At 46.2% G+C, this 25,352-nt stretch overlaps 1 protein-coding gene across 1 annotated transcript in view; it reads left to right on the forward strand.

Annotated features, from left to right (window-relative positions):
• Positions 1-4,806: 4,806 nt before the first annotated feature.
• LOC142765680 (neurexin 1-like) overlaps positions 4,807-25,352 on the forward strand; it is a 66,312-nt gene continuing 45,766 nt past the window's right edge. The window contains exons 1-2 of the mRNA XM_075867111.1: positions 4,807-4,998; positions 23,257-23,337. Coding sequence (XP_075723226.1) covers positions 23,281-23,337 — 57 coding nt within the window. The 5' untranslated portion in view covers positions 4,807-4,998; positions 23,257-23,280. The remainder of the gene's footprint in view (positions 4,999-23,256; positions 23,338-25,352) is intronic.

Consider the following 25,352-nt stretch of genomic DNA (forward strand, 5'->3'; position numbering starts at 1 on the left):
GTCTTGCGGTGAAACAGTGACTTTTTTATTCTTTATATCGTGGAACTGTTAAAAAGGTCGAATGGGGTAGGCCTTGCGGCCAATTTTTATTGAAGAAAGTGTGCAAGTGCTAAAGTCAACGTAAGTGGGCCCAGACAGGCCCCACCATGACAGGAACATAGTGCTGCACGTGCATTATTTTATTACGTCATCATACCAGCCCGCATTAACAAAGAGTCAGCCTACACGCCATAGTGTAATACGACCACATATTTACGCGAGTAAATATGTTATAGCTTGAAATAAATCACTCAGCTTTGGAAAATTAATATGACTATAGTTTGATATGACAGTCTGAATATACTTCCTTGCATTATTAATGACCCAGTTTCCTTCTGAAATTTCAAGGCAGAAAATTACCCATTCAACGCCCAAAACAAAATTAGCGCTTTAAACTCCATTTTAAGTTCCATAGAATGTCTAGCACAGAATCGGATTTTCTGTTGAAAAATATTGAACCTTTGCAGACACCAAACAATAGGATTATCTCGTGCGTTCGCGAAGTCTTCGATACGAAAAAACGATAGCCAGCCCTCCAACAAAAATAACGAAATTGAAACGAAAAAATATAAATGGTTGGACTTTCACGCAAGCTCGTTTTTATTCGAGTAACAGTGCAATGTGAAAAAAAAAATTATATAAACAGAAGAAGAGAAACTTGCACGACAGCCAGTGTTTATTACGCGGCTTTGCGTTTCTCCTGGACACTCATGGTTGGTTAATTGGTAAGAACTTTATTGGAAGTCCGGCAGAGCTTTCGCCGACTGGACCTTAGGTCTCATGATGTATAGAAACTTTTGAACATAGAATGGCATTGGAGCCATTGCTTCGACAAGTGGACATGTCAAATGAAGCGTTGCTTTTTTGGGCTAGTCGTTTACGTGCGCCAAAATGCGGCGTCGAGCTCACACAGAAGGACGAAGAAGAGAGAACAGGTCAAGCGCTTGTCCTGGTGTCGTTTCGTCGTCCGTGCGTGTTAGCACATGCCACACTTTGGCCAAACGTTCGTTCCAAGCAAAAGTGTTGTTAAAGGGTGGCAAACGAGGCGCCAGCCTCTTCCCCCACCTCCCCTCTTTGCCTCACCTTTCACTAAGTGGATGCCCTCTCCTAGGAAGAAAAAAAAAGGGGGGGGGGGGGGTAGGAAACAATTTCTGACTGTTGCTCCCCATAAATTTTTCACTTTTGCATGTGTGTATGCACACATAAATAAAGGCAGGGAATTTGAAAGGGCTCGCTTCTTTGTTTGGCGCAGCCTTAATGAAAACCACGCAGCAGACAATGAAGACAGTGATAGTTATAGGGAATGTTAGTTGTACTATTTTATAATTGTAATAATTGAAATATAGATGTGAAGAAAGTAAAGAGAACGAAAGGAAAATTTGCCGCTATGGCAGGGGTCGAACCTGCGACCTTCAAATCGCAGACCCCCCCCCCCCCCACACACACACACAAGCACACACACTCACACACCTACTTACGAACGAACGCATGTGCGACCATAATTATAGCATGCTTGAGCTCCCTTTCCTCCACGAGAAAAAAAAAATTGGCTACACTACTATACTGACTGGATAGAGCTCGCGTCTGCCAAGTATTAAAAGGGACAAATCATTCGTTTGCCGTGAGGTCGATACGACCTGAAGCAGTCGGAATGCCTCGGTGGAGCTTTCCAAAAACTGCCGAACCCGCCCCGCGGGCCTACACAACCCTGCTCCTCTTCCATAGAGAGAGAGAGAGAGAGAGAGAGAGAGAGAGAGACAATAACACAAACAGCGCTCCGCTCCTGTTGTTTTGGCTCACCCATTCGCATTTTCCCGCCTGCGCCACCTGCCCAGGCCGGCTATGCCACAGTTCCTGTCCGATCACTTCGTGCCCGAGAGGCCGCCAGGTGCAAGGCGACCTTCCGAATGGAGACCGTGACTTCCAATCCCCATCGCGTGTAGACCACACGCACGACTCTCTGACCCTCGTCAGCAACCCCCCGCCCTCTTTGTTTTTTTTTGGAACGGTGGTTGTATGCGAACCGGATTAGGTGCATCGGGTATGCTGGACGAAATGTCGATGCGTGTAGCTATCATCATCAAATGCGTCTTGGCATTCTTGGCATGTTGTCTGATTTCGCCTCCCGTTCCGACTAAGGAGAGACCAAGAAACGCTACTACATAGACTGCGGCTGGGTGTTGCATACACGCGACGATGCTTATGCGTGATTGGACAAGAGCTAAATCCTATAAATGCAACTTGTGTAACACGCCAGAAACTATTAATCACATCCTGCGTGTGTGCCATTTATGCGCAGTTGAAAGACAATCTCTCAAGTGCCTCACAGATGACCTATACTGCCGACCCTTTTCGGAAGAGAAACTTTTAGGTGCTTGGGAACGTGCGGATCCGGATCACCTTCTTCTTCTTCTTCTTCTTCTTCTTCTTCTTCTTCTTCTTCTTCTTCTTCTTCTTCTTCTTCTTCTTCTTCTTCTTCTTCTTCTTCTTCTTCTTCTTCTTCTTCTTCTTCTTCTTCTTCTTCTTCTTCTTCTTCTTCTTCATCTTCTTCTTCTTCTTCATCTTCATCTTCTTCTTCATCTTCATCTTCTTCTTCATGTTCATCTTCTTCTTCATCTTCTTCTTCATCTTCTTCTTCTTCTTCTTCATCTTCTTCTTCTTCTTCTTCATCTTCTTCATCATCATCATCATCATCATCATCATCATCTTCTTCTTCTTCTTCTTCTTCTTCTTCTTCTTCTTCTTCTTCTTCTTCTTCTTCTTCTTCTTCTTCTTCTTCTTCTTCTTCTTCTTCTTCTTCTCATAGGGGTTAGTCCTTGAGTGAAGTTACGTAAATGTTCACGGGCCGTCGGTGTCTGTTAGTGCATGCATGACGCTTCTAACTTTGAAGGTAACTGCACGGGTCGCAAGAAGTACTGCAGGCTAAAACCTTTCTCACACCTTTTTCACAACTGTAAAGCCAGCTTTCCTGCTATGCACTAAGGCCAACCAATCGCAGATAGCTACTGTTGCAAACGGCGCGGTGAAGCACATTTCGCTTGCGCTATAGCGCGGAAACGTAGAAGCACGTGTAAAGCATAAACGAGCCCCAGCACCGATTGCAACTATAGGACCTCGTTCTTCACTCTAAGTGCGACAGGTGCCGCCATTACTTGGGCGAATGTGCAGCGCAGGGAAGCTCACTTGCGGACTACCGTATTTACTCGATTCTAACATGCGCGGTGACTTTTCAACGTGTCCAGGAAGAAACAAAAAAAGATAAAAATTGCCGTATTCTTACTTGACGCGAGGGCCGTCTTCATGTTGCAAAAATTAAGAACAAAACAAAAGTCACGGTACATGTGAGTAAATACGCTACGAAAAAGGTCTACAAGAGGGCGGCGCTGCACGTGCGCTTGCTTACTCTATCGGTTATTGTCAGTTGTGATTTAGCGATGGCGAAGAAAAGCAGCATAGATCAAGCTTAATCTTTACTGTGTAAGACTAACTTAACGCACACCCATATGAAGATACACACAATCATCATCATCAGTCTGACTACGCCTGCTGCAGGGCAAAGGCCTGTCCCATGATCCGCCAATCGACCCCGGCCTTGTGCTTTCCGTCGCCACGTTATACCTGCGAACTTTTCAATCTCATCAGCCCACCTAACTTCCTGTCTCCCTTTCGTGCGTTTGCCTTCTCTGGGAATTTAGTAAGTTACCCTTAATGACCAGCGGTGATTCTGCCTACGTGCTACGTTCCCGGTCCATGTCCATTTGTTCTTTTTGATTTCAAGGACGCCTGCGTACATTCATACCATATCATGAAGGTAGACAGGTGTCTTTGAATTTCACACCGATTGAAATGCGGCAGCCATGACAGGGGCTCGAACCCGCGACCTCGAGCTCGCCAGTGCTACGCCCTCACGGGCTGGTCGCAGAGGTCAAGGACGCGTGGTGCAGCGAGACCCGCCGCGACGGAGATACTTAAAAGAAAAACACAACAGGCAGCGAGTACGTTGATTCGATAACTGTACAGTACCGTGCGGGTGCGAACATGCGAGGGAAAACAGGTGGTTACGCAATCTGACTGGGCTTGCAGTGGGCACTGCAGGGTTCCGAAATAACATAGAGGGCGTGTCGGTCGCAGAAAGGGTGGTGCCTCGTCCGTTTGATTCGTCCTTGAGCCGAAAAAAAAAAGGATTGCGCTATATATAAGTCAAACCTCCTAACCCACCGGCCGCGTTCCTGCATTTAGCAACGCATTCTCGCGAAGATACGACGAGTGCATAACGTCGTCAACGCGACACGCTACGAAACGCAATTAGCAGCCGTGTGCGCTGGTCAGAGCGTAGGTGCGCATTTGGGAGAGAGAAAAACTAAACGGTTATGCAACCTGACCGGGCTAGCACACGGGGGGGTGGCGGCCGAGGGGAAGGAGTGAGGGTGACAAGGGTGGGCTGGGCTGAGAGTGAGAATAGTGGGGGGGGGGGGGGGGGAGAAAGGGGGGCGGGTCGCAGGTGGCTCCTCCGCGCGTAGCGGCCACGGCGCATCGATCGCTCGGCAGCGGCGCTGTGAACACTGAGCGTTACCCAGGAAACCGGGTGGCCCCGGGAAGAAGCCAGAGGGACGCAACTTTTACGACGGCCTAGCCGGTCGTGAGTGTTAAGCGGCCGTGCGGTGTGGCTATATTTTCTTTTCACGGGCCCGAGTTGGGGGCCCCCGGCCGGCGGCGAAGAGAAGGCCTAGGACGGTGTCCGGGTGTCCGGTGTGGTGTGTGGATTCCCGAGAGAACACCGTGTACTGGTGTAGTGGGGAAATTTTGAAGCGGCGGAGGTCCACCATGCAACGACGCTGTCTCATCGACCAGCAGCAGCCTGCGAGACGACGGTGACCTGCCATCTCGGTGTGAGTGCTTCTGGACTCGCTGCCTCTCTCTGTATGTACATACGGCCCCCACCGACCGTCGAGTATAACGGTGGGTGCAAGCGCTAGCTTTTGTGCGTACACCTCCAAGCAAGTACTATATATATGCTCGTGCACCTTCTCCTGTACTTGCATCCATGTTGGGCCACCGAGATTTAGTATTATGCAGACTCTCGGCATGCCGTGATCGCGCATGCAAAAAAACGACACCAAAAAGCGTGGTATGCGTAAGCCTATGGGATTCGATCCGATTCCGTTGTTACGGTCCCGAAACTTGTCCTCCGCAATAGCATATCCCGTCAGAGACGGTCTGCCCAGAAGCCGTCGTCCACAGGAGATCTCGAAACGCTCTGCTCCACGAGCTCAGAACATGTCCACTCTCTTTGGCGACGTGCCAACGTGAGAACCTTATGGCCTTCGCGGTGGTACTTGCCGTGCGACGTTTTTAGAGCATTGTTGCCTTAAACATTCACAAAGTGCATCAGATGGGCTAGTTGGTATGACGTACCAAAGGGTAGTGATTCGCTGCAGACCTGCACACGGAGGAGTGAACACAACTGAACAAGTTACATCCGTTTCGTGTTCTTGCGGTTGTTCGTTTGTGCGTGCGCCTTTAATGCATTATTTCCCTTAAGTATGCCTGAAACAAAACTTGTGGTTGTGGTTTGGATTAAGTTTGGTTTGGTTTGGATTTGGCGTTGTGGTTTGGATTAAGTATTACTCAGCGTATAGCGGGGACAGTATGGCGACACGTGATCGGAAAACCCACGACTTTCATCTTAGAGCGTCGCCCCAGATCGGGTTTATACAAAAACCGCCGAGCCCGTATCGATACGTCACATGCTATGTTTCGCCAACATCGGCTACAATAAGACAGTTCTTACGTTCACTGTTCTGTAGTTCGACTACAAATCTGATTAGGAGGCTCTTCGTGAAAGCTCACACCACGCCCTTTTTATTTTTACTTGCGACGCATAGAGCGTTAATGTAAAGGAAAAGATGAGTAACATGACCATTCAAGATGATAAATAATTGCTAACGGTTTTACGTCCCACGACAGCAGTATGATTATGGGGGGGCAGCGTAGTGGAGGATTTTGCTGATTTCGACCACCTGAGGTTTCCTTAAGGTGCACCTAAAGCAGAGCACACGCGGGCCTCTACACAGCGTTTATAGCCACTATCAAAGTAAGGCCGGGATTCAATCGCTGGACCTTCGTGGTTATTTAAAAGAGAAACATAGAAAGAAGCTCGACCGTCGCAGTGATTTTTACTGACCAACAACAATGGTGGGGTCCTTTCAGTCCCGGGTCTTCCGTTGGTCGACGTTCATAATGCTCTCGTCGCCGCAGTAGAAACGATCCGTTTCCGGCAAGCTATACAGGTTTGGGTCAAGCGCGGTACCCTATTATTGTATACTGTCGATGTATACTGTCTCACGTGACGCGCTTAAGTTTGGGGCTCTGTGTGCGGAACCAGGTTGTATAAAGGGAACTTCCAGTCTGATCTACGGCGTTAGAAGAAGTTATAGGGTGATACTCGCTAGGGTTATACGAGGACAGGAAGCGTGATTTTACGGAACTGTCGTAACGGCGCAGCGCTTCCGGGCAGAGTCAAAGTTGATTGATTGATTTGTGGGGTTTAACGTCCCAAAACCACCATATGATTATGAGAGACGCCGTAGTGGAGGGCTCCGGAAATTTCGACCACCAGTCAAAGTTCGCAAGAAACGTGTTACGCTAAAGGTTTTCGCAAGAGCTTACTTTAGCCGATCGCGATGGTGGGCATGTCATTAGCGAACTCCGTTAACCAATGGGAAAACGCGCTTACAAAAAAAAAAAGGAAGTGTTGTGAACGCGTCTCTTGGTCAGCGAAGTTTGAGGAAAGGGGAATACTCTTCTTTACAGATGAGTGTCGAAGATTATTGCTCTGTAAGTTGTAGGTAAGAGAGGGGGTAAAAAGAGTTCGGCTGATTGTCGCGTTTCGTTTGGCATCCATTAATTATACACGAGCCGTTTATGATAGTCGGTCTATCACACACTGCAGCACTTTCGAAAGGAACACTAATTTGAAACCATACATTTGTTTAGACTGATAAATTTATAACCCAGAACTGTATATGAGAAAGTGATTGTCGAAGCCTTCCAATTGAAATTTCCCGCCGAATTTTCAATAATGATGTCACGAATGTCAGAGTGTTTTTTTTTTTTTTGTATTCTGGCCACACTGGTTCAACGAAATTTCAGGACACTTCTTACGTTGTCACTGGCTCCCTCGGGAGACAGTGTACCTAATTTTCAGCGATTAGGAACCACGTGAGATTTAGTGGACGCTGTCAAAAATCTATGACATAACGGCGATTGGTGCGTGAACTAAACGGTGGCGTCGCCACCAGCATTTTCTTTTTGCGCATTTTCTCACTTACCGAGCGTTTTCTCGAAGCAAGTGTACGATTGTTTGTTTTTTTTTCTCTCGAAATATTGACTTACTGATATGATAAATATCGTGGTTCTTTTTTTCTTTATCGTCCTTTTAAGCGCGCGTAAGATGGATGAAAAACCCTTGAACACGAAGGCGTCCAATTTTGACATGTGGTGTGGTGTCGACAGGTAGTCTTAAAAGGTGGGAAAGAAAACACCACTTCTCGAAACGTTCGTTTCAGCATTCCCCCGCTGCCTCTCAATCGTTTCTCGTCTTTTCCAGCCTCTATCTGCTCCTCATCTTCTAGATTTTTAAATTTTTTTTGTCGACATCAGATGAATAGTCTTGATAGATACATGTCGGTAATGCATCGTTAACCAAGCGAGCTTGCAAACGTCTGAGGCGTAAAAAGTGCCGTGCTCGTGTTTTTCTTTTTTTTTTACGCGTAAGCATTTTTACATCTACTCAACGAGAAAACTGGCCGTCTGTTACTCTGTCGCCTAAGACGATCATCGCCACGAAAAAAAATGAAAACAAAATAAATTTTCTTAGACAGGGCTGGGAAAAAACCCGAGTCACTCCGATGCCAGGTATCTTAACCAAGACATCTGACTTACCCGATTGTAACGCTACCACGATTGTAAACGCAAGGGGTGACTTTTCACTGCGTCCAGAAAAAAAAAAGAAATAGTTATTGAGTCATTTGGGTATTCAATTGTAACGCGGGTGGCGACATTAAGCGGCGAAAATTCTGACGGAACTCTCATTACAGTCGTGTGAAGTCGTGTCGAGGAAAAACGCAGTTGCTCGGCTTCTATTTACTGTCGTCAGCATGGGCGCGCGCACGGAGGAGGAAGAGGAGGGTCGGCCGTCCCCCCCCCCCCCCCCCCCGGCCACCTATGAGGAGAAGAGGACGCAAAGTTAGCCTGATGCATTGACATAATAGAGAGGGGGCGCTGCGGCTCGAGGGGGGAGGAGCAAAGTAGGCCCCATACATTGACATCATAGAGAGGGTGGGAGAGATAGCTGCGACAAAGCTTCACCCCCCCTCCCTAGCCACCTCTGAAGGGGAACCGTGCGTACATACGCCTATGGTCACCAGTGTCATCGGGTGAGACTGAGTCGCTACATATAAAACGATTTGAAACGAGAGGACAAGATTCAAAACATAACTCCATGGAATGCGCGTTTTCTTTTCGTTTTTTTGTTTTTGGTGCAAGGACTGAAGCATTGAATGAAGACTTTCAAAAAGACAAGCCCGCTTGTCAAAACGTTGGCTCCGACGACAACCCTTGTTTCAAGGATTTTTTCATGGCTTCTAACGCAAGGTTGTATTATCGTCCTCAAGGCAACTTAAGCGTGACTTGAGACCGAAATCATTCACGAGCCTTATTTAGCGATCAGCACGGGGTAGGCACCAGAACTTTTTTTATTCGGAGGAGTGCCCACGACAATTGTGTTCCTTAATTGGCACAGTGAGGTACGGAACTTATGCGTTGTTTTGACTATGTTTGCTCTTTTTTTTTGGGGGGGGGGGGGGTCAGCCCGAAATTTTAAAGGGACTCACGCCCCTTCATACCCCCCATCCCCCCTGGCGCCGCCCCCAGGCAACAGTCACGAATACGGTCCATGTTGGAAGTGATACAGCGCACCAACTCGTACAGCCGCTCATAATTTTTTGTAGTTCTAATTAGCAATGACGTCACTCGTGACGCGCCACAACCATTGAAGCCCTCGGCCTGTCTGCATTTAGATGTGATAGGTGTATTACGAGTACGTATGTCTAGGTGTATGCCACACATATATTAGTGCAAAATAGAGGAAAATAAACGAACAGAGGAATAGTGAGGATTATGATTGTGGTAGCTATTATTGAACATACGGTGATTATGGTGATGATGATGCGCGTTTGTGTTGTGGTATACCTAGGCAAGATAAAGCATAGGTCAAGAACTTCGTTTTCTTTTGCATAATTATTAATTTAACGAACGTGAACTTGAAAACTAAAAACAAAACAAAAACGCGGCAAAGAAGAAGTTAATGTCATTGAGCAGTAAATGCAGGGGAATTAATGACTACATATACTTTTTTGAAAAGAAGCAAGGTTCACTGAACAGTTCATACTGGGAGGAATTCGTAAAAAATATTCACAACGGGAGAAGTAGCGAAGGCAGCGTATACTTACGCGGTCTTGCAAACACTTTCTTGCTTGAACGGAAATCACACGCATCTTCAAGCTCGAACTTGCGGCCTAACTCTGGCACCGAGGTCCTTAGACGGCTAGAGCCATAATATAGTGCTAGAACACGAGCCTATATAGTCCGCTAAGCGGTGCTTCAATTTTTTCGTTAGCGTCCTTCTCCTGACGAAATCGGCATAGCGGCGGTAATATCACAACGCACCCGGATCTGCATAAACGGCAACGCCGACCTAGTGATCATTTCCTCCCATCGTAACGACGGGCGCTACGTTTTCGGTTTTTTTTTTTTCTCGAGACGTTTCAATTCTGCCCAGAGCGTGTCGTTGCGGTGCTGATGGTTCCGACGGTATTGGAGGAACAGAAATTGCTTTCTCCATCTATATGGACTCGCTAGCTCTCACTTTGAGGGCGGTTCATTTCGTTTGAAATGTCGACCGCAGCGACACGGTGCGCCAGAAATCACCTAGCAAAGTTTTGCTCAGAATTGCAACGTCGTGGCCTTGCATGGTATAACCGCGTACTTCGTGCTCAAAGGTTTCAATAAACGCGTTTAACGTTCCGCGCTCTTTCCGTAATCTTTGCCCTTCGTCTATATACGCCCGGCATCGCGAAACAGTACAACGCTATTGAATCGTTTGTAAAAAAAAAAAAAAAAACAGTGTCAGCCAGAGAAATGCATTACAGTAGGAGCTTGTGCGGGTTGGTAAGGAATCACACCTTTATACTTGTGTGCTTCACCACGCTTGTATACCTGTTCCGTTTAGTCATGCCATCTATATATTTCTAAGCATCTTGAAGTGGACACGTATAACGCATCTACAAGTGTTGCTGTCAGCCAATCCTGACGCTCGGCCTATCATCATTGAAAGCGACCGACCAATGGCAATACGAGGAAAAAAAAACGATTTGTCGATTCCAACCTCGCTCTCTTCGTGCCAGATGCAAAGAAGCTCAGACCATCGCCCTAATCGACGAAAACAACCGGCGAAATATTGTGAACTCATGTCGGTCAATGAGGGGCGACATTTCGAAAGCCAAATTTACGAAGCTTATAGTGCTAATGATTTATCGGGTATTACGTGTGAAAATCGTGGTATCGTTGTCAGGCACGCAAGGTGAACGGGGTGCAGGAATTTCGGACGTGTATATAGGTACATAGATTCAAGTAGGCAGGGCTCTCGCATTCTGTCTATTCGCTTTCGTCGAGCATTTCCATCGGTAGTCCATCTGGGCTTAAGACATCTCCAGCCATCACAATTGGCTTTTCCTTTTTAAATAATTGTCGCGGGTCCACCTTATATTTTGACTAGCACCAGCAATCTTGAAAACGTCTTTCGCCGGTTCCAAGGTCACAAGCGTTGTAACCCAAAAAACTTCCGGTCACCTCATTTACCAGGTCCTAACATCGAAACAGAAAGCGCGTTTGCAAGTTGTTTTTTTCAATGTAAAAAAAAGTCTCTCGTTAGTTTTTCACATAAAGGAACGCGCGTTAAGTTCAAGCAAATCTCTTATAATTTCTATGTAGCTCAAGAGAACATCTATTTGAATATATTTTACCAAATAAGGGAAGAAACTATATCGTCCAATGACATATTTTTTGCACTGCTACGATAATTTTTGTATTAGAGTTGCTGTTCACTCATGTTACTGCTAGTGACACTGCTATATGCTTGCACTTGCATTTTGCTTTATTGTACATTCTTGTTCATGTAATTATGCTTTTATCACTATAATACACTTCATCCTTAAATAATTAATGTATTCTTGTTTACTTGCAATCTTTTTTTTTTGCACGATGATTCACTATGATGCACATTAGTGTGCACTCATGATCTTCTTGTATATGTATTTATTTGCTTTCCTGATGCTGCTAGCGATTGTTACCAACTGTAGGCTTTGAATTTTTCTTTGCTCCCCCCCTCCCCCCCACTGTAATGCCATGTGGCGCTGTGGGTATGGTTATAAAGCTCTTCTTGCCCACCGATGCTATTAAGGCACATCGGTGGACAAAGCCGGTTGTCATCCAGGGCGCGTGCTTGTAAACAGTGAAAGGGTCTATAGCACACGGTTCGTTCACTTGTTAAACAAACAAAACGGCAAAGTTAACCCTTCAATATGGCCGCACCTAAAACCCATTCGTAAATACCTCACTCTCGGAGTGGTATGCAGCGCCACAACCACAGACGTTTGCCCGTCAGGGGCGACAGGGGGGGGGGGGAGGCTTGTTGTGGCGCCCCCTCCTTATTATTTGCGCGCCCCCCTCTTATCTGACTAAGGTGGCGGCCAACCCCTTGCACACGTGTATATGCCATCAAACGGCCCTTGCAGCTGAAATTTCGTCGTCTTAACCACAGGCGTGGAATTCAAAGAAGTTATTACTGCGGCGGGGCCGAACGCAACCGGATTGCGCAATCGTGCTGCCGATGTATAGCGCTCGCCAATTTGCGAATACCTTTCCCGGACATCATCCCCGAAAAAAAAAAGGCTTACTTACGTAAGAGAACACAAGGGAAAAGCTTTCACGACACCGTCTGGATTGCTTTCGTGACCCGGAGGGCCCTCGCGCGCCTGCAGGTGGCAGTAGCAATAAGTGACATTGTCATCCTCCTCCTCTCTCTCTCTCACATACTTATTGTCGACGTAAACGCTTTCCTCTTGTTGTCCCAATCTATACGAGTGTACGACCATTACAGAACCGAAGTTACGCAAGAATAAGGTACATTGTTGTCGATTCCCTTAAAAAATGAGAAACGGATCGCTAACGGACTGTGGGTACTTCAACCTGCCTGCGATAAGGAAAAGAAAGAAAGAAAGAAAGGAAAGAAAGAAAGAAGGAAAAGAAAGAAAGAGAGAAAGAGAGAAAGAAAGAGAGAAAGAAAGAAAGAAAGAAAGAAAGAAAGAAAGAAAGAAAGAAAGAAAGAAAGAAAGAAATGCCGGAGGAAGTGTCGAAACTCGAAGTCCATTGTGCGTGTACTGGTTGCCTCTGAAAGGAGAACTAACAACGCTCTTCGTGAAATGGCTTGGGGAGGACGGGCAGGAAAAGATGTTCTACACTCGATCATACATGTTTCCCTACAAGTCTTTTTAAACCTTCAGAACGTCCCCTCCCCCCCCCCCCCCCACAAACACCCAGCACACCCGAAACATATTCTCTCCTGGGGTTCTTAATATCGCTTTCATTCTTCTTTTTAATGTCGGCCAACCACGATGGTCTAGTGACGTAATATGGCAAATTGGGCTAGTTGGAACATACTCGCGGCAGTCAGCGCAAGAAAGAAACTTGGATTAGAAGCTTGACCGGGGGGTCAGAAGGTTTTTGTCGGTGCTTTCTTTTCTGTTCGAATACGCCACGATTTCGCCATTGAATTGCCAGTGAATTTCACCAGTGAATTTCGATTTCGCCAGTGAATTTTCTCGTGATTCATGTGTCCTGTGCACTACTAACTGTCGTGGGCGTTTTAGTGGAGTCGGGAACAAATTAAAAAAAAACATATATGAGCGGTCTACTAGTTATGGTACTCGACTGCTGACTCCTCTAGGTCGCGCGTTCGAATCCCGACAATTTTCGATTGAGGCAGAAATGATCGATCTCCGTGTACTTATATTCGGGTTCGCTTTAAAGGAGCCCTAGGTAGTCCGAATTTCCGGAGACCGTCACTGTGGAGTCCCTCCTAGTCATCACGTGGTTTTAGGACGGTAAATCCCACCAATTTACTTCTCTTATTGATGTTACGTCATATACTCTGGTTCCTTTAGGACGCACTTCTGTAACTGCATTGACAGGGTACAAACGTCATGGTGTAGATACGTACACAAGATTGTTTCATCGTGATTTTGCACAGAAGTGAGAGTGCTTCTCCAAACGGCCATTAAAAAAACTTGACGATTGATTGATATGTGGGGTTTAACGTCGCAAAACCACCATATGATTATGAGAGACGCCGTAGTGGAGGGCTCCGGAGATTTCGACCACCCGAGGTTCTTTAACGTGCACCCAAATCTGAGCACACCGGCCTACAACATTTCGTGCCTTCATCGGAAATACAGCAGCCGCAGCCGGGATTCGATCCCACGACCTGCTGGTCAGCAGCCGAGTACCTTAGCCACTAGACCGCCGCGGCGGGAAAGGAGAAAACAGCTTCGCTCCACGCACACCGATGAAGCAGGGAAGCTGAAGGCGTTCTCTTAGTGAGGCCAACGCATTTTTATGTTTTACAATTATTTCAGTCACGTACGTTTTGATACTGCACTTTACTAAGCATTCCTTGTTAAGCTTTTAAGTGTCAGTGTATATTTACTGCATCCTGAGTACACCACGCTCATGCCCAGGTTTATTTATTTATTTATTTATTTATTTATTTATTTATTTATTTATTTATTTATTTATTTAACAATACTGTCAATCTCATCAGAGATTATAGCAGGAAAGGCATATGAAAACGAATGTTTGTTTGCGCAGATTCATAATGATAGAAAACACAGAAAAAGCCAGAATTACAAAATGACATGCAAATCATAGGTTATAAATTGCCATTAAAGAACACGCAATCAAACAATTTTAGTAATAGCAAAATCATGAACTAGGTTGTCGTTAAAAACGACCGCGAAAAGATAATGCATGCATTTGTAGGCTTGCAAGAAGTCTTCGCTTAAAATACTCCGCATGTTTTATCGCTGCTGTTTGTCAATTGGTGGCATAGCATAGCCGCCCCCTTATATACGACCACAAGGTATCACGTGACAGTGAAGTGACTATGGTGATTATGGTAAAGCGCACGGCATAGGTCGGGCTGTTGCCTTCTAGTGGAAGCTGTGTGTATATATAGTGGGATGGACTCAATTTATGTGGCACGCAGGCGTTTATGGTGATCACTGTTTTCTGAAAGGCCGCACAGATTTCTGCAGCACATGTCTGTTTATGGTGTCCGCAAACGTTGCCCCGGATATCGGATGTGAAAGGCTCAACCAAAAAACGGCTTTGCTGTTCAAAAGTCAGAACGGTGTTCTGCGGACATTCAAAGCGCTTCGTTATACAGGTCTATTCATTATAGAAGCATTCAATGTATAGAGGAATTCGGTTGTGCAATTTTTAGGCGAATAGAGGGCATTCGCTTGGCTCCGGCTTTTTCGCAAGAAAACCCCCAGCACCCTGCACTGAGAGAGAGAGAAAAAAAATTGGCCCCGTATCTGCAAGTTACACTGCAAATGTCATCGAAAGACGATAGTCTTGCATCTGGAAAGACCGAACAAAATGTTTATTTGGCCTTTTGTGCAAGAAAATCGGTGAACGGTATACTGGAGGTGCAGCGTTAGAGTGTATCGAGCGTGCAGCGGAGATGAACGAGCGCATCAAGTGACGTCACACGTGAGACGTGAGCGCCATCTGTCCGTTATCTTGGAAAGCGAAGCGCGCGTGCCCTGCGCGCCCGTCTCGGAGGTGATAAGGTGTAGTACGCAAGTCGACGCGTAGGTGTCACCACCATGTCGTCTTAGCAAAGCGTTTTTTACATTTGCCTTTTCGTGCAAGCGTCGCCTGGTCAGCACGACGTGAAAACGCTACGGTCCTTATAATTACTTATGTATGCCTTTTCTAGTAAGAGACACACATACAGAATATTGACGTGTTGTTATGGCACCTCAGATATGTGCAATAATTGTTTTTATTTGACAATCGCACAAGTATGCACGCTTTAGCTTGAGCAATATTGGTGGGCGCTGCGGGTGAGTCGGCCGTTCGAAGTATCGTTTGGTCACTTTGGTGTCGTTTAGGGTACTGTTAAGGACAGACAAACATACATACATACATACAGACAGACAGACCAAAATTTTTGCGTCGAAGGTCTCCAAGAAAGACTATCGTCTTTAAAACTTTATTTGCGCATACCGCGGAGCATTGCAAATGGTAGGGCCCCTATTTCAGGGCTCCGCTTACGCTTACCATCATATCTGCCCGTTGGGCCAGCCAAAGCTGATTGTCAAGGCTGAGTTGGACCGCAGTGGCTCCCATTGTTCCTCCGTGTTGTTCATGTTGTGGTGTTCCTCATTGTGAACAGTACTCTCCCACGTAATGAAAAACCACGGACATGTATCTCTGTATTCTGTGCGGGTAGAATAAAAGTAGCCTGTGCAAGTTCGTGTATGTGTTCGTCTGGAAGAACATGTTAACTTCCTCTACACGTGTGCGTGAGTACAAAAAAATATCTGGGCACATGTTCTCAAAAACGTCTTACGCTACACTAAAAAAAACTGTCGTTTCCCTCTTATTTCACGCACGTAAGGGTCACATGCCTACAGTACTCTCTTGAGAGGGGCGCGTTTACTCCCTTTATATAGGAGAGTCGTGCAATGACTCTCTTTTGGGAAGTCGTGAGTCCCACAACTCCCCCAAAGAGAGTCACCATGCCTCTCTAAAGAGAGTACAAGACATGTGACTCTCACGTGTGTAAAAAGAGAGCCACAGTTCTTAAGGAGTATAGCGTGATGTAAATTGCTCGTTTTAACAGCCACACCAGATGGCTTGCTCCTTCGAGTCGTTTTACGCCAGGGACAGCGTGCTTCTATATGGGATCGTGCGTTTAGAAAAAAAGTGGTTAACGATTGAGAGTGCGATGTACTCTACTATGGGAGAGCTTAAAGTCATCCCGTGGGCCTCACACTTATAGGCCAATAGATAACCAGTTAGGAGATATCTTGTCTTTGAATGACAACATTAGGTGACACATTTTTCAACACACGCCACCGCCCTCGCTCCCGAACCTTCTGAACTGTTCGGCCCTAGCAGCGGTCTATGAGGGAAGCTTCAGGCTCATGTCTCAGGCCAAGGGTCTCAAACACGTGACCAACACGTAGATCAGTTTTTTTCGTTCCACATTTTTCTTTAATTCGTACGTTCATGAGCTCCAGAAGCACGACTGGCTTAGAGTATCTTCTTTTCTCACGAGGCAACTCATTGCGGTTCACAACGTGTTTATACACAACCGTGAAACAAAACTCCAGAATCGGCATTCTGATTTTTAGAAATTTCGGACATCGGCATCGAATTGCTATCGGTATCCTGGCTCCTGATCCCCTTCAGAAATGGCCCATATATGAGATATGGGAAATGCTTTTTCCAATGGCGTCATTAGCTGACATATAATCTACTGACCCCCCCCCCCCCGCCTCCACTTTTACTTTTTTGTTCTTGACCCGGGCTCAGCTCCACTAAATTCTCTGACCGCGGCCCACCGCCGGAGATGTTCGACACCGCGTCTTACACACACACACACACTTTGTGAGACGTCGAAGAGTGCGAGTGAAAAAGACGAAGACGTTGCTTGAAATTCGCTAAAGGAACGTTAGAATCAAAAGGAGATGGACCTATTATTGTGATGGTAATATTACCATTATGTTGTGAAATGATCATATCATTATTGTTAATCAAGCTTGTTCATGATTGCTCGCACGTCTGTATTGCATTTACTGCACTTTTTGTAGCCGAATGCATAAGGGACGAGTTTCTCCTTTTAATCACCATTACGACGCCAACGACGTTCACGCCACCGACGGAGCTCGAAACGAGGCCAGCGGGACTCGGAAGCACGCTCCGCTTCATCCCGAAGGATCTGTCGCCCGAGGGCGCGCCTGGGCACGTCACACAAAAGGGGAGAGAGGGAGGAGGGCAGCCGCCGCAGACTGGGCGCGATCGAAGAGTTGCAAAATGGACGCCGTCTCGCTGCTCCTGTGTATAGTTTCACTTTCTTTTTCCGCGCCGGGAAGACGGCGCCTTCACTGCCGCTACTCCGACGTCGGGAGCAACGTGCGCCAGACGACGGGTGTGCTCCTCATATACTACGCGACGTCAGGGGATGACGAGGGCGGGGGGAGAGCAATCGATTCGTCAATGAAGTGGCCCAATCAATCATTTTCAGAGTGGTGGTGGTGGCCCGCGGTAAGCATATGCGATCCTCACGTGCTTCTTCTCTCCCTGTGTTATCGTCACGAATACGGCACCGGGTATAATGGTACAGGCGTACCTCGATTCGGTGCTGTATGAGGTTCTATAGTTATTCTGCGGAAATAATCATAAGTAAAAAAAAGAGAATGCTGATCGAAGCACGCGAGCCGAAAGCGACGTGAAGCGAAGCTTCGCATCGATACTAACACGTTTCGTAAGCTTTATTTAGAGAATTTGTTTTCATATATTTGCACGATTCACGAAGAAAACTGAGATGTTTCACTAGTTTTTCTACGCAATTCTTAAAATTTAACTGAGAACAGTACGCATTTATGAAAATGAAAAAAAATGCGTACACGATGAAATTCAAAAACGCGAATGAAATAAATGATAAAGAGACTGAGGGGGGTTCTTTAGTGAGTGTTCAAGATAGCAGCTGGGCCACATTGCTACGAGGAACAATCTAGGTCACATAGACAGCGCTCCACAGATACAAAAAATGCACACAACAACCACGGCACCAAAAAAAAGAAAGAAACAAGACAATTTCGATGTAGCCAGTAAGAAAGTTAAGTGCTAAGAAAAACAGGAAATCTAAATGGCATGCGCACATTCGCTTTCAGTGTAATCTTAGCCAAACTGCAATCTCATGCGTTATTCACGTTTATGCACGGCGTATAGGCTGTAGCTTCAGTGCGATGGAATGAGCCGTTTATGGAATACACCATTTTAGAAGCTGTCGTAGAAAAGCGAGTAATATACCTGACAAGCATGCGTACTCTATGAGACGTCGAAGAGAACGAGTGAAAAAGACGAAGACGTTGCTTGAACTTCGATAAAGGAACGTTAGAATCGAAAGAATTTCGACCTACCATTACGATGGTAGTATTACCAATATGTTGCGCAGTGGTCATATCGTTATTGTTAATCAAGCTTGTTCATTATTGCTCTCACGTCTGCATGCATTTACTGTACTTTTCGTAATTACACCCGCTTCATGTAGCCGTAGGAGGTCCCTCTGTCAGTTTGTCTGAAATTTGGGGACCTCCTGCTCTAGTATGCTAACAACGTAACTCAACTGCACTATTTAAGAAACTTTACTTGACCAATTTTCAGTAGTTTCACGTGAAAGGCAATTTGGCGCGCTCATTAATCGACTGACACACATATATACCACGCGCAAACACACCCACATTGACACACACACACACACAAGAATGCGCGAAGAAAAGAAGAGAAAAGGGAGCTAGACGCAAGATAACTTCCCTATTATATATACGACAAGAATAGAATATGGTGTACACAAACAAATACTTGAAAATGAACACACACGCACACGCACACACGCACGCACACGCGCGCACACAAACACGCACACACACACACGCGCACACAAACACGCACACACACACACACACACACACACACACACACACACACACACACACACTAATCTTCAGAAACGCGCGAATGCTCTCGTGCCTGCGTCATCAACGACAACCGACCATCGCTAAGCCTGAACTTCAAATCCGTACGCGCCCTGCGTCTGCCACGGTGAGGACTTGTACCAACGCATTCCGCAAAAAGGGTTTGCGAAACGCTTCGCTTTTTACTCGGGCCTCCCGGCTTCAATTACGGAGAGAGCAATCGCGATAAAACCATGTGACTACGTGCGCGCGTACGTGTGCCAAGCAGCCGCTTACCGGATTCAAACTAAAGCCGTCTTAGTCGTCGTCTGTCGTGCAGTCATTCGCGATTCCGCTTTGAGCCGAACCTAACTCGACGCGAGCGCCACCTGTCGCGACAAGCGCCGTCCTCGCGTTTCCCAGGAGGCCTTTCTGCCACGTACGTTAACACTACAGCGCTTCCGTCAAAGCCCCTGGAGTTTTGCAAATCGTGAGGGTGAATGCAATCCTCCTTCTCGTTTCTTTTATCTCTCCTGGTGACGTCTGCGCGCCGGTTTCTTCTAATGCTTTTTTTTACCCTCCACAAGGCCACGACCAGAATAAACATCGTCGGCCACTAAGAGATATTATGTCACTTACGTAGCAATAAAGTTGAGAGCACACAAGAGACCGTGGCTTTCTCTTCTTGTTTCATTTCTTTTTCTGCCTTCTATTTCTTCTCGACAAACGCAGCAAGATAACTGAGCTTTCTGTCGTTCTCGACACGTCAATTTGCGCGGGAGCCCGGCTCTCTAAAAACCCTGGAGAAATCAGCATGCAGTGCCAAGCGGCAAAAAAGACAGCGGCGCCCTCTCGCGTCGGTGCTTCATTTTAGATTCGCCGACAGAATGTATACACACGTAGCCCAGGAAACATTAACATCTCGTCTGGCCTTTTGTTTTTTCACCGTCTGCCCGGTTCTTTTCTTTACGCATGTATGCTTCTCTCATCAAGTATGATATCGGCGCTGCATCGCGAAAGCGATGTGCGGAACGACTCGGAATATGAAATGCCGAGAGCAGTCGAAAAAAGTTTTTAAGAAGCCCCTGGGAGAGGATACGATGGGTAGACACTTATACGCAAGGCAGACGCTACGCCCACGCCGCGATACGCTCCGCAACGCCTACGCTACGATCAGATCCGCAACGCCCACACACCTCCGTGACCTACGACTTTTAGTTAGTCGGGCTTTGCCGCACGTGCACTATGCCTGCAGTGAAACGCTCTTTAGAGCTTGCCACACACTTTTTTACAGCAGGAATTATAGTCGGGCTTTGCCACAAATACGTTTAACTTGCAGTGAAACAAGCTTCTGTGCACGTCGCAGACTTCTGCGGCAGGAACTGCAAGACGATAGTTATAGCGGGAAAACAAAACGACGACACAGAGACGAGAAGGGCACGAAGGACACGAGCGCTAACTTCCAGCTGAGTTTAATGCGCAGAGCATGAAAATATATAGAGGAGACAAAACCATACGACACAAAGAGCAAAACATGAGTCAGAGAAAAACAAAAAAAAAAACAAAAGCACAGAAAAAGGCAAAGAAAAGTCTATAAGAAAACGATACAGAAAAGTAAAGATAATATAACTAATTGCGCCCACCGAAACCTTCGAGGAACCTTAGTTTTTTTCTCGGACAGAGGTACGGAGGGCTTGCTAATGCAAGGCACCTACCTGTTCGCGTACCATCTGAGGAACTGCAACTTGAGGTAACCATGATCGCTTGCAAGTAGAGTGAAGTAACAGCGCGATAGGACTTGGACCAGCGTTTTTGAAAGGTGCGCTGGAGAGAAGGCTTATACTAGACGTTTCCTCGCTACCTATCGCTCTATTTTCTACGTGCGTAAGCATGTTCGTACTACGAATGGCTGGGCGTATGGGTGTTACCTAATATATGTAATAACGGTGCATTGGGCATGCGGTGTGTCTGCGTTTTTGAACAGTCCTCGTCGTCTGCGCTGCCCTTACACTTAAGTTACCGCGAACACTATTTTTCGGAACCTAATCATAACACTCTGAGCTTTTCGTCAATAATGAACGCCTAGAAGAATACTCAAGCGGCACGAAATCGACCAATAACAGAAGTGTTGTTGTTGTTGTTGTTGTTGTTTTGTAGTCAGAGTTTTCAGTTTTGCCTGACTCGCGTTCTTCCGATGCCTGAAGACCATCACTGGCTTCGGTTTGCATACGGGTGAAAAATAGAGGATTGGGGGGGGGGGGGGGGAGGCTCGAAAGGGGCATGAAGCGCCCTCTCCTTATTACTAGCCGCGATCCTTGGAAAAAAGGAATAGGGTCTGCGCAGCTCCCCCTCCCTCCCCACCCTCACTTATCCAGGACCGGGGAGAGAAGAGTTAGTGGGAATACAAGGAGAGGTGCAGTTCCCACGTTAATCCGCACAGTGACCGTATGCGCGGCCCAGACATTCGGCCGCTTCTAAGCCGCGAACATGGATTTGTTGTTGCGGTCGATAATAACTGCAACTTAAGAAATCAGTTTCCCAGAAGGTTCCATTTTCGTTTTTGGGAATCACTTGTTATAAATTGTCTTTCAGCGCAACAAGAATAACACTCAGTAGTAAAGCCACGCGGTTTCGTTTCTGCAGGACCGTTGTTTTAATCTGATTTGAGTTTCTTTGCATGTGCGTTCCTATAGGCACGGCGCTATGTCAATAAGACGCAAGCTTGAACTCTACAAAAGGATAACAAAAAAAACTAACTAACGCCTCGCGAAAACGTTTAGATTCCGCGTAATACGGCTGCTTCTGGAACTAGTCTAGACAGCAAAGCTGTGCTCAGATCGAAGCGAAGAAATAACGTACGCAATGTCCGAGGTTACATGGGCAACATTTAAAACCACATTTCTCGCGTTCTAGTGTCATTGCGGTGACGCGCGCCGCCTAGATAAATAAAGAAGCAGAAAAAAAAGAAAGTTCTCGTACAGCCTCCGGGAGGAAAAACGGGGAAATGTGAATCCAAGCGCTCATGCCGTAATCGAGGTGAAGCGAAGCTTTCGTGAAATTGAGCTGTAAATCTGTGTATGTATGCTAACGCGTTTCGTAACCTTTATTTCGACAATTCAACATCACGTTTGCACAGTGCATGAAAAGAAATGATGGATTACGCGTAGTACGGCCATTTTGTATACAATATCGTTTCATGGCGACTTCGTCTTCATATGTGAGACTGCTTCGCCAAACGGCCGTCTCCAAAAGTCAGAATCCGTAACTATAGCGGTGTTCTTTGAGCATTAAAAAAATGCTTCGTTATATAAGTTTATTCGCTATTCGCGACGTTGGCGTTGCGGGTGCGGCCGCAACGCCCACACAGCGCTCCGCTCTGCAACGCTTACGCGAAACTCCGCGTCCTGCGACGTTTTGTTAGGCTCGGCCACCTATACTATAACAATTGCAGTGAAGCTATCTTTACAGCTAGCCACGGGGTCTTTCATTGCGGGACGTATAGACAAATTTTACCGGACTTACGTAGCGAAAATGCGGTGGCACTGTCTTGGTGGGCAAAAGACGCTCTGCCTACCGCAGTTTCTGCTGGGTTTTCAATGGTACATGTTGTGTTCACAGTCAAACAACGAGAAAAAAAAAAACGGTATGCCGACGAACTGCGTCGCGGTTGGATGTGAGTCGCGTCTCGCAGCTTAGTTTTGTTTGTTGATTGATTGATATGTGGGGTTTAACGTCCCAAAACCACCATATGATTATGACAGACGCCGTAGTGGAGGGCTCCGGAAATTTTGACCACCTGGGGTTCTTTAACGTGCACCCGATCTCAGCACACGGGCCTCCTTCATTTCCGCCTCCATCGTAAATGCAGCCGCCGCAGCCGGGATTCGAACCCGCGACCTGCGGGTCAGAAGCCGAGTACCTTAGCCACTAGACCACCGCGGCGGGGCTTGTTTGTTGGCGCACATCGCAGCCCCAGCGCTTATGGCGGAAGTTACGAGCGGACGTCGCTATAATTTTACCCATAATGTCGACATCGGCCTACCTGTGTTTACAAACATGGAATGGGTCTATAACTAAAGTGACCACCATACTACTTGCATGTCGAGTGAAGAAACTAAGCAATGAAACTTGAGAATGCAAGGATCGATGTTGCCAAGGACGCTTGAACGTTTGATGATGCATATGCGACATCTGTAACCGCATTCATCACGTTCTAGTGTCGTTCAAGTGACGCGAGTTGGCTAAGGTGTGGTCATTTCGTAGTCATTTCGCTCAATATGCATATTTTATGAGCGTTATCATTTGTCGTATCGTTATTTAATAAAGCACAACTTTGCATACCTTGCAGCTAGTGCGACCGAAGACCGGAGCTATGCGGTTGCTGCTACTGTTGCTGGCCACTGCGGTGCTGCCCCTCGTCCTGAGCCAGGTAAGCTTGACTATTACACTATCTACCTGCTCTCTGTCGACCTTGATATTATTTCTCACCGTGTCCTCGTCGACAACAATAATACTAGGATTACAGAGAATAATAACCTTTTTTTTACCTAAAATAAGATCGAGCTATGGCAGATTCACAGGTCGTTTCTATGGTATCCATCTTTGGAATTACATAACCCCATGTCAAGTCATCTCGGTCATTGCAATCGTTTAAACACAACATGAAAAACACGCCATTAAATGAGCGTTTTCTTTTTCTGGAATAAATTTATTTTCGTCATCACTTCAATCTCTTCTTATTTCTACCTATAGGTATTTTTAAGAGTTGTATAATGCTGCCATGACAAATAAATGTTGTTTTTATTTTTTCAGCATGCATCGTTCTGTATTGATTGTGTTTTTTATTTGTTCGAACTTTTAGCCTTTGCTGCTGTTACCTTTTACATACACCACTAATGACAGGAGGTCTCGCTGATATTTTCTTACTTTGGGCCCTACGGATTTCGTATGTATTATATTACCCATTTTATTTTATTTTATTTTTTGTGCACGCAATAACAACGAACAAACTCGAACTTCTCGGCGTCCATTCGACACACAATGACTCCTTGACTGCACAGAGACGCATTTCGAAAACAATGCTTTCCTGGGCTTTACACGTTCAAACTACCTTACGATGAGAACTCTTCGATGACATTCACTATTTGCCTCGCGACGTGATTTGCGAGTTAGCAAAATCCCACCCTAAAGCCGCCATATTTAAGCCTCCTTTGTCTTTAATGCTAGCACTGACAACAGCGTCGATGTTTCCAACGGTGCACGCTGCGCTGGATGTTTTTGTTTCTGGTCTGCATCATGTGTAAAACAAAAATGCGACGAGTGACGCGACAGCGAAGAACGGTTAATGAGGTGGCTCCTGTAATCCCGGACTCACTATTTTATTCAATGCCTACCTCGCTATTCGTTTTACTTGCTTTGTTTAACGCGCCGCCTTCCTCAAACAGCACCGCGACGCCTGTTCAGGTAGTCGAGAATCCCCGGTTTCGAGTTGGGAAATTTTGGAGAGTACGTTGACAAAGTGGGTTATTACAACGATCGAACGATGAAGCGGTGTATGACTTCGGCGCCTGCAAATGCCCCCACTTTTTTTGTTTGCTTGTTTCGTCTTGTACCCTGACAGCCCCATCTGAAACAAACCGGAAGGCCTTAACAGTACAGCGACTTGCTCTATCAGCGCGTGCACTGCGGCCAGAGACGGGACGTGCTCGAGTGTACGATAGACGCGTTCTATAGGGCTCGTGACGTGTGCACCTTTGCACTTCGCAGCTAATAAAACACCTCGCTTCCTCAATATTTCTTACCGTCTTCCTGCTCTCGCGTGCACGCAATTGATGAGCCACAAGGCGAAATAAAATCACATATCTGTAACGGCGCGTAAAAAGGTTAGCAATTAAGAAAATTTTTCGATTTCGCGCCGTGTAGGGAAAATGCACGACTTCGCTACCGTTTGCGGTTGTGACGTTATATTTTATTTTATTTTTTTTTGGTGGCTGTTAGTTGTTCCCTCCATACGTAGATGGCGACGATGGCAACGAGCCGCCAAATACTGGATACATGGGCTTCTATGGAAGTTGCACTACCAATTTACATATACCTTAATTGTAGTTCGTGGCATAAGAGAGATGACAGGACAAAAAAAAAATCGTGAATATTAAGATTAAAAGCAAGAGGGCATCCAAGCGATAGTTATTACCCGTATACAATAGTTACAAAATTTCAAAGTGAGCAAAAAAAAAAAAACAGGAACACATCGATGTTTCTTGAGCAAAGTACCGCACTATAGATGATTGTGCAGCAGCATGCTTGCACATTAGTGCATATGAAATAACACCGGACATGCAAATACATTCAGAGACGCCGCAGCGGTTTCTTTCTTTCGAATTTTAATCTGCGCTTTATTAGCGAACACGCGATCACGCTAACTATACGGGGTTCAGCGAGGTA

This window comes from Rhipicephalus microplus, chromosome 6 (assembly GCF_043290135.1).
Source record: "Rhipicephalus microplus isolate Deutch F79 chromosome 6, USDA_Rmic, whole genome shotgun sequence".
In the NCBI taxonomy this organism is placed as follows: Eukaryota; Metazoa; Arthropoda; class Arachnida; order Ixodida; family Ixodidae; genus Rhipicephalus; species Rhipicephalus microplus.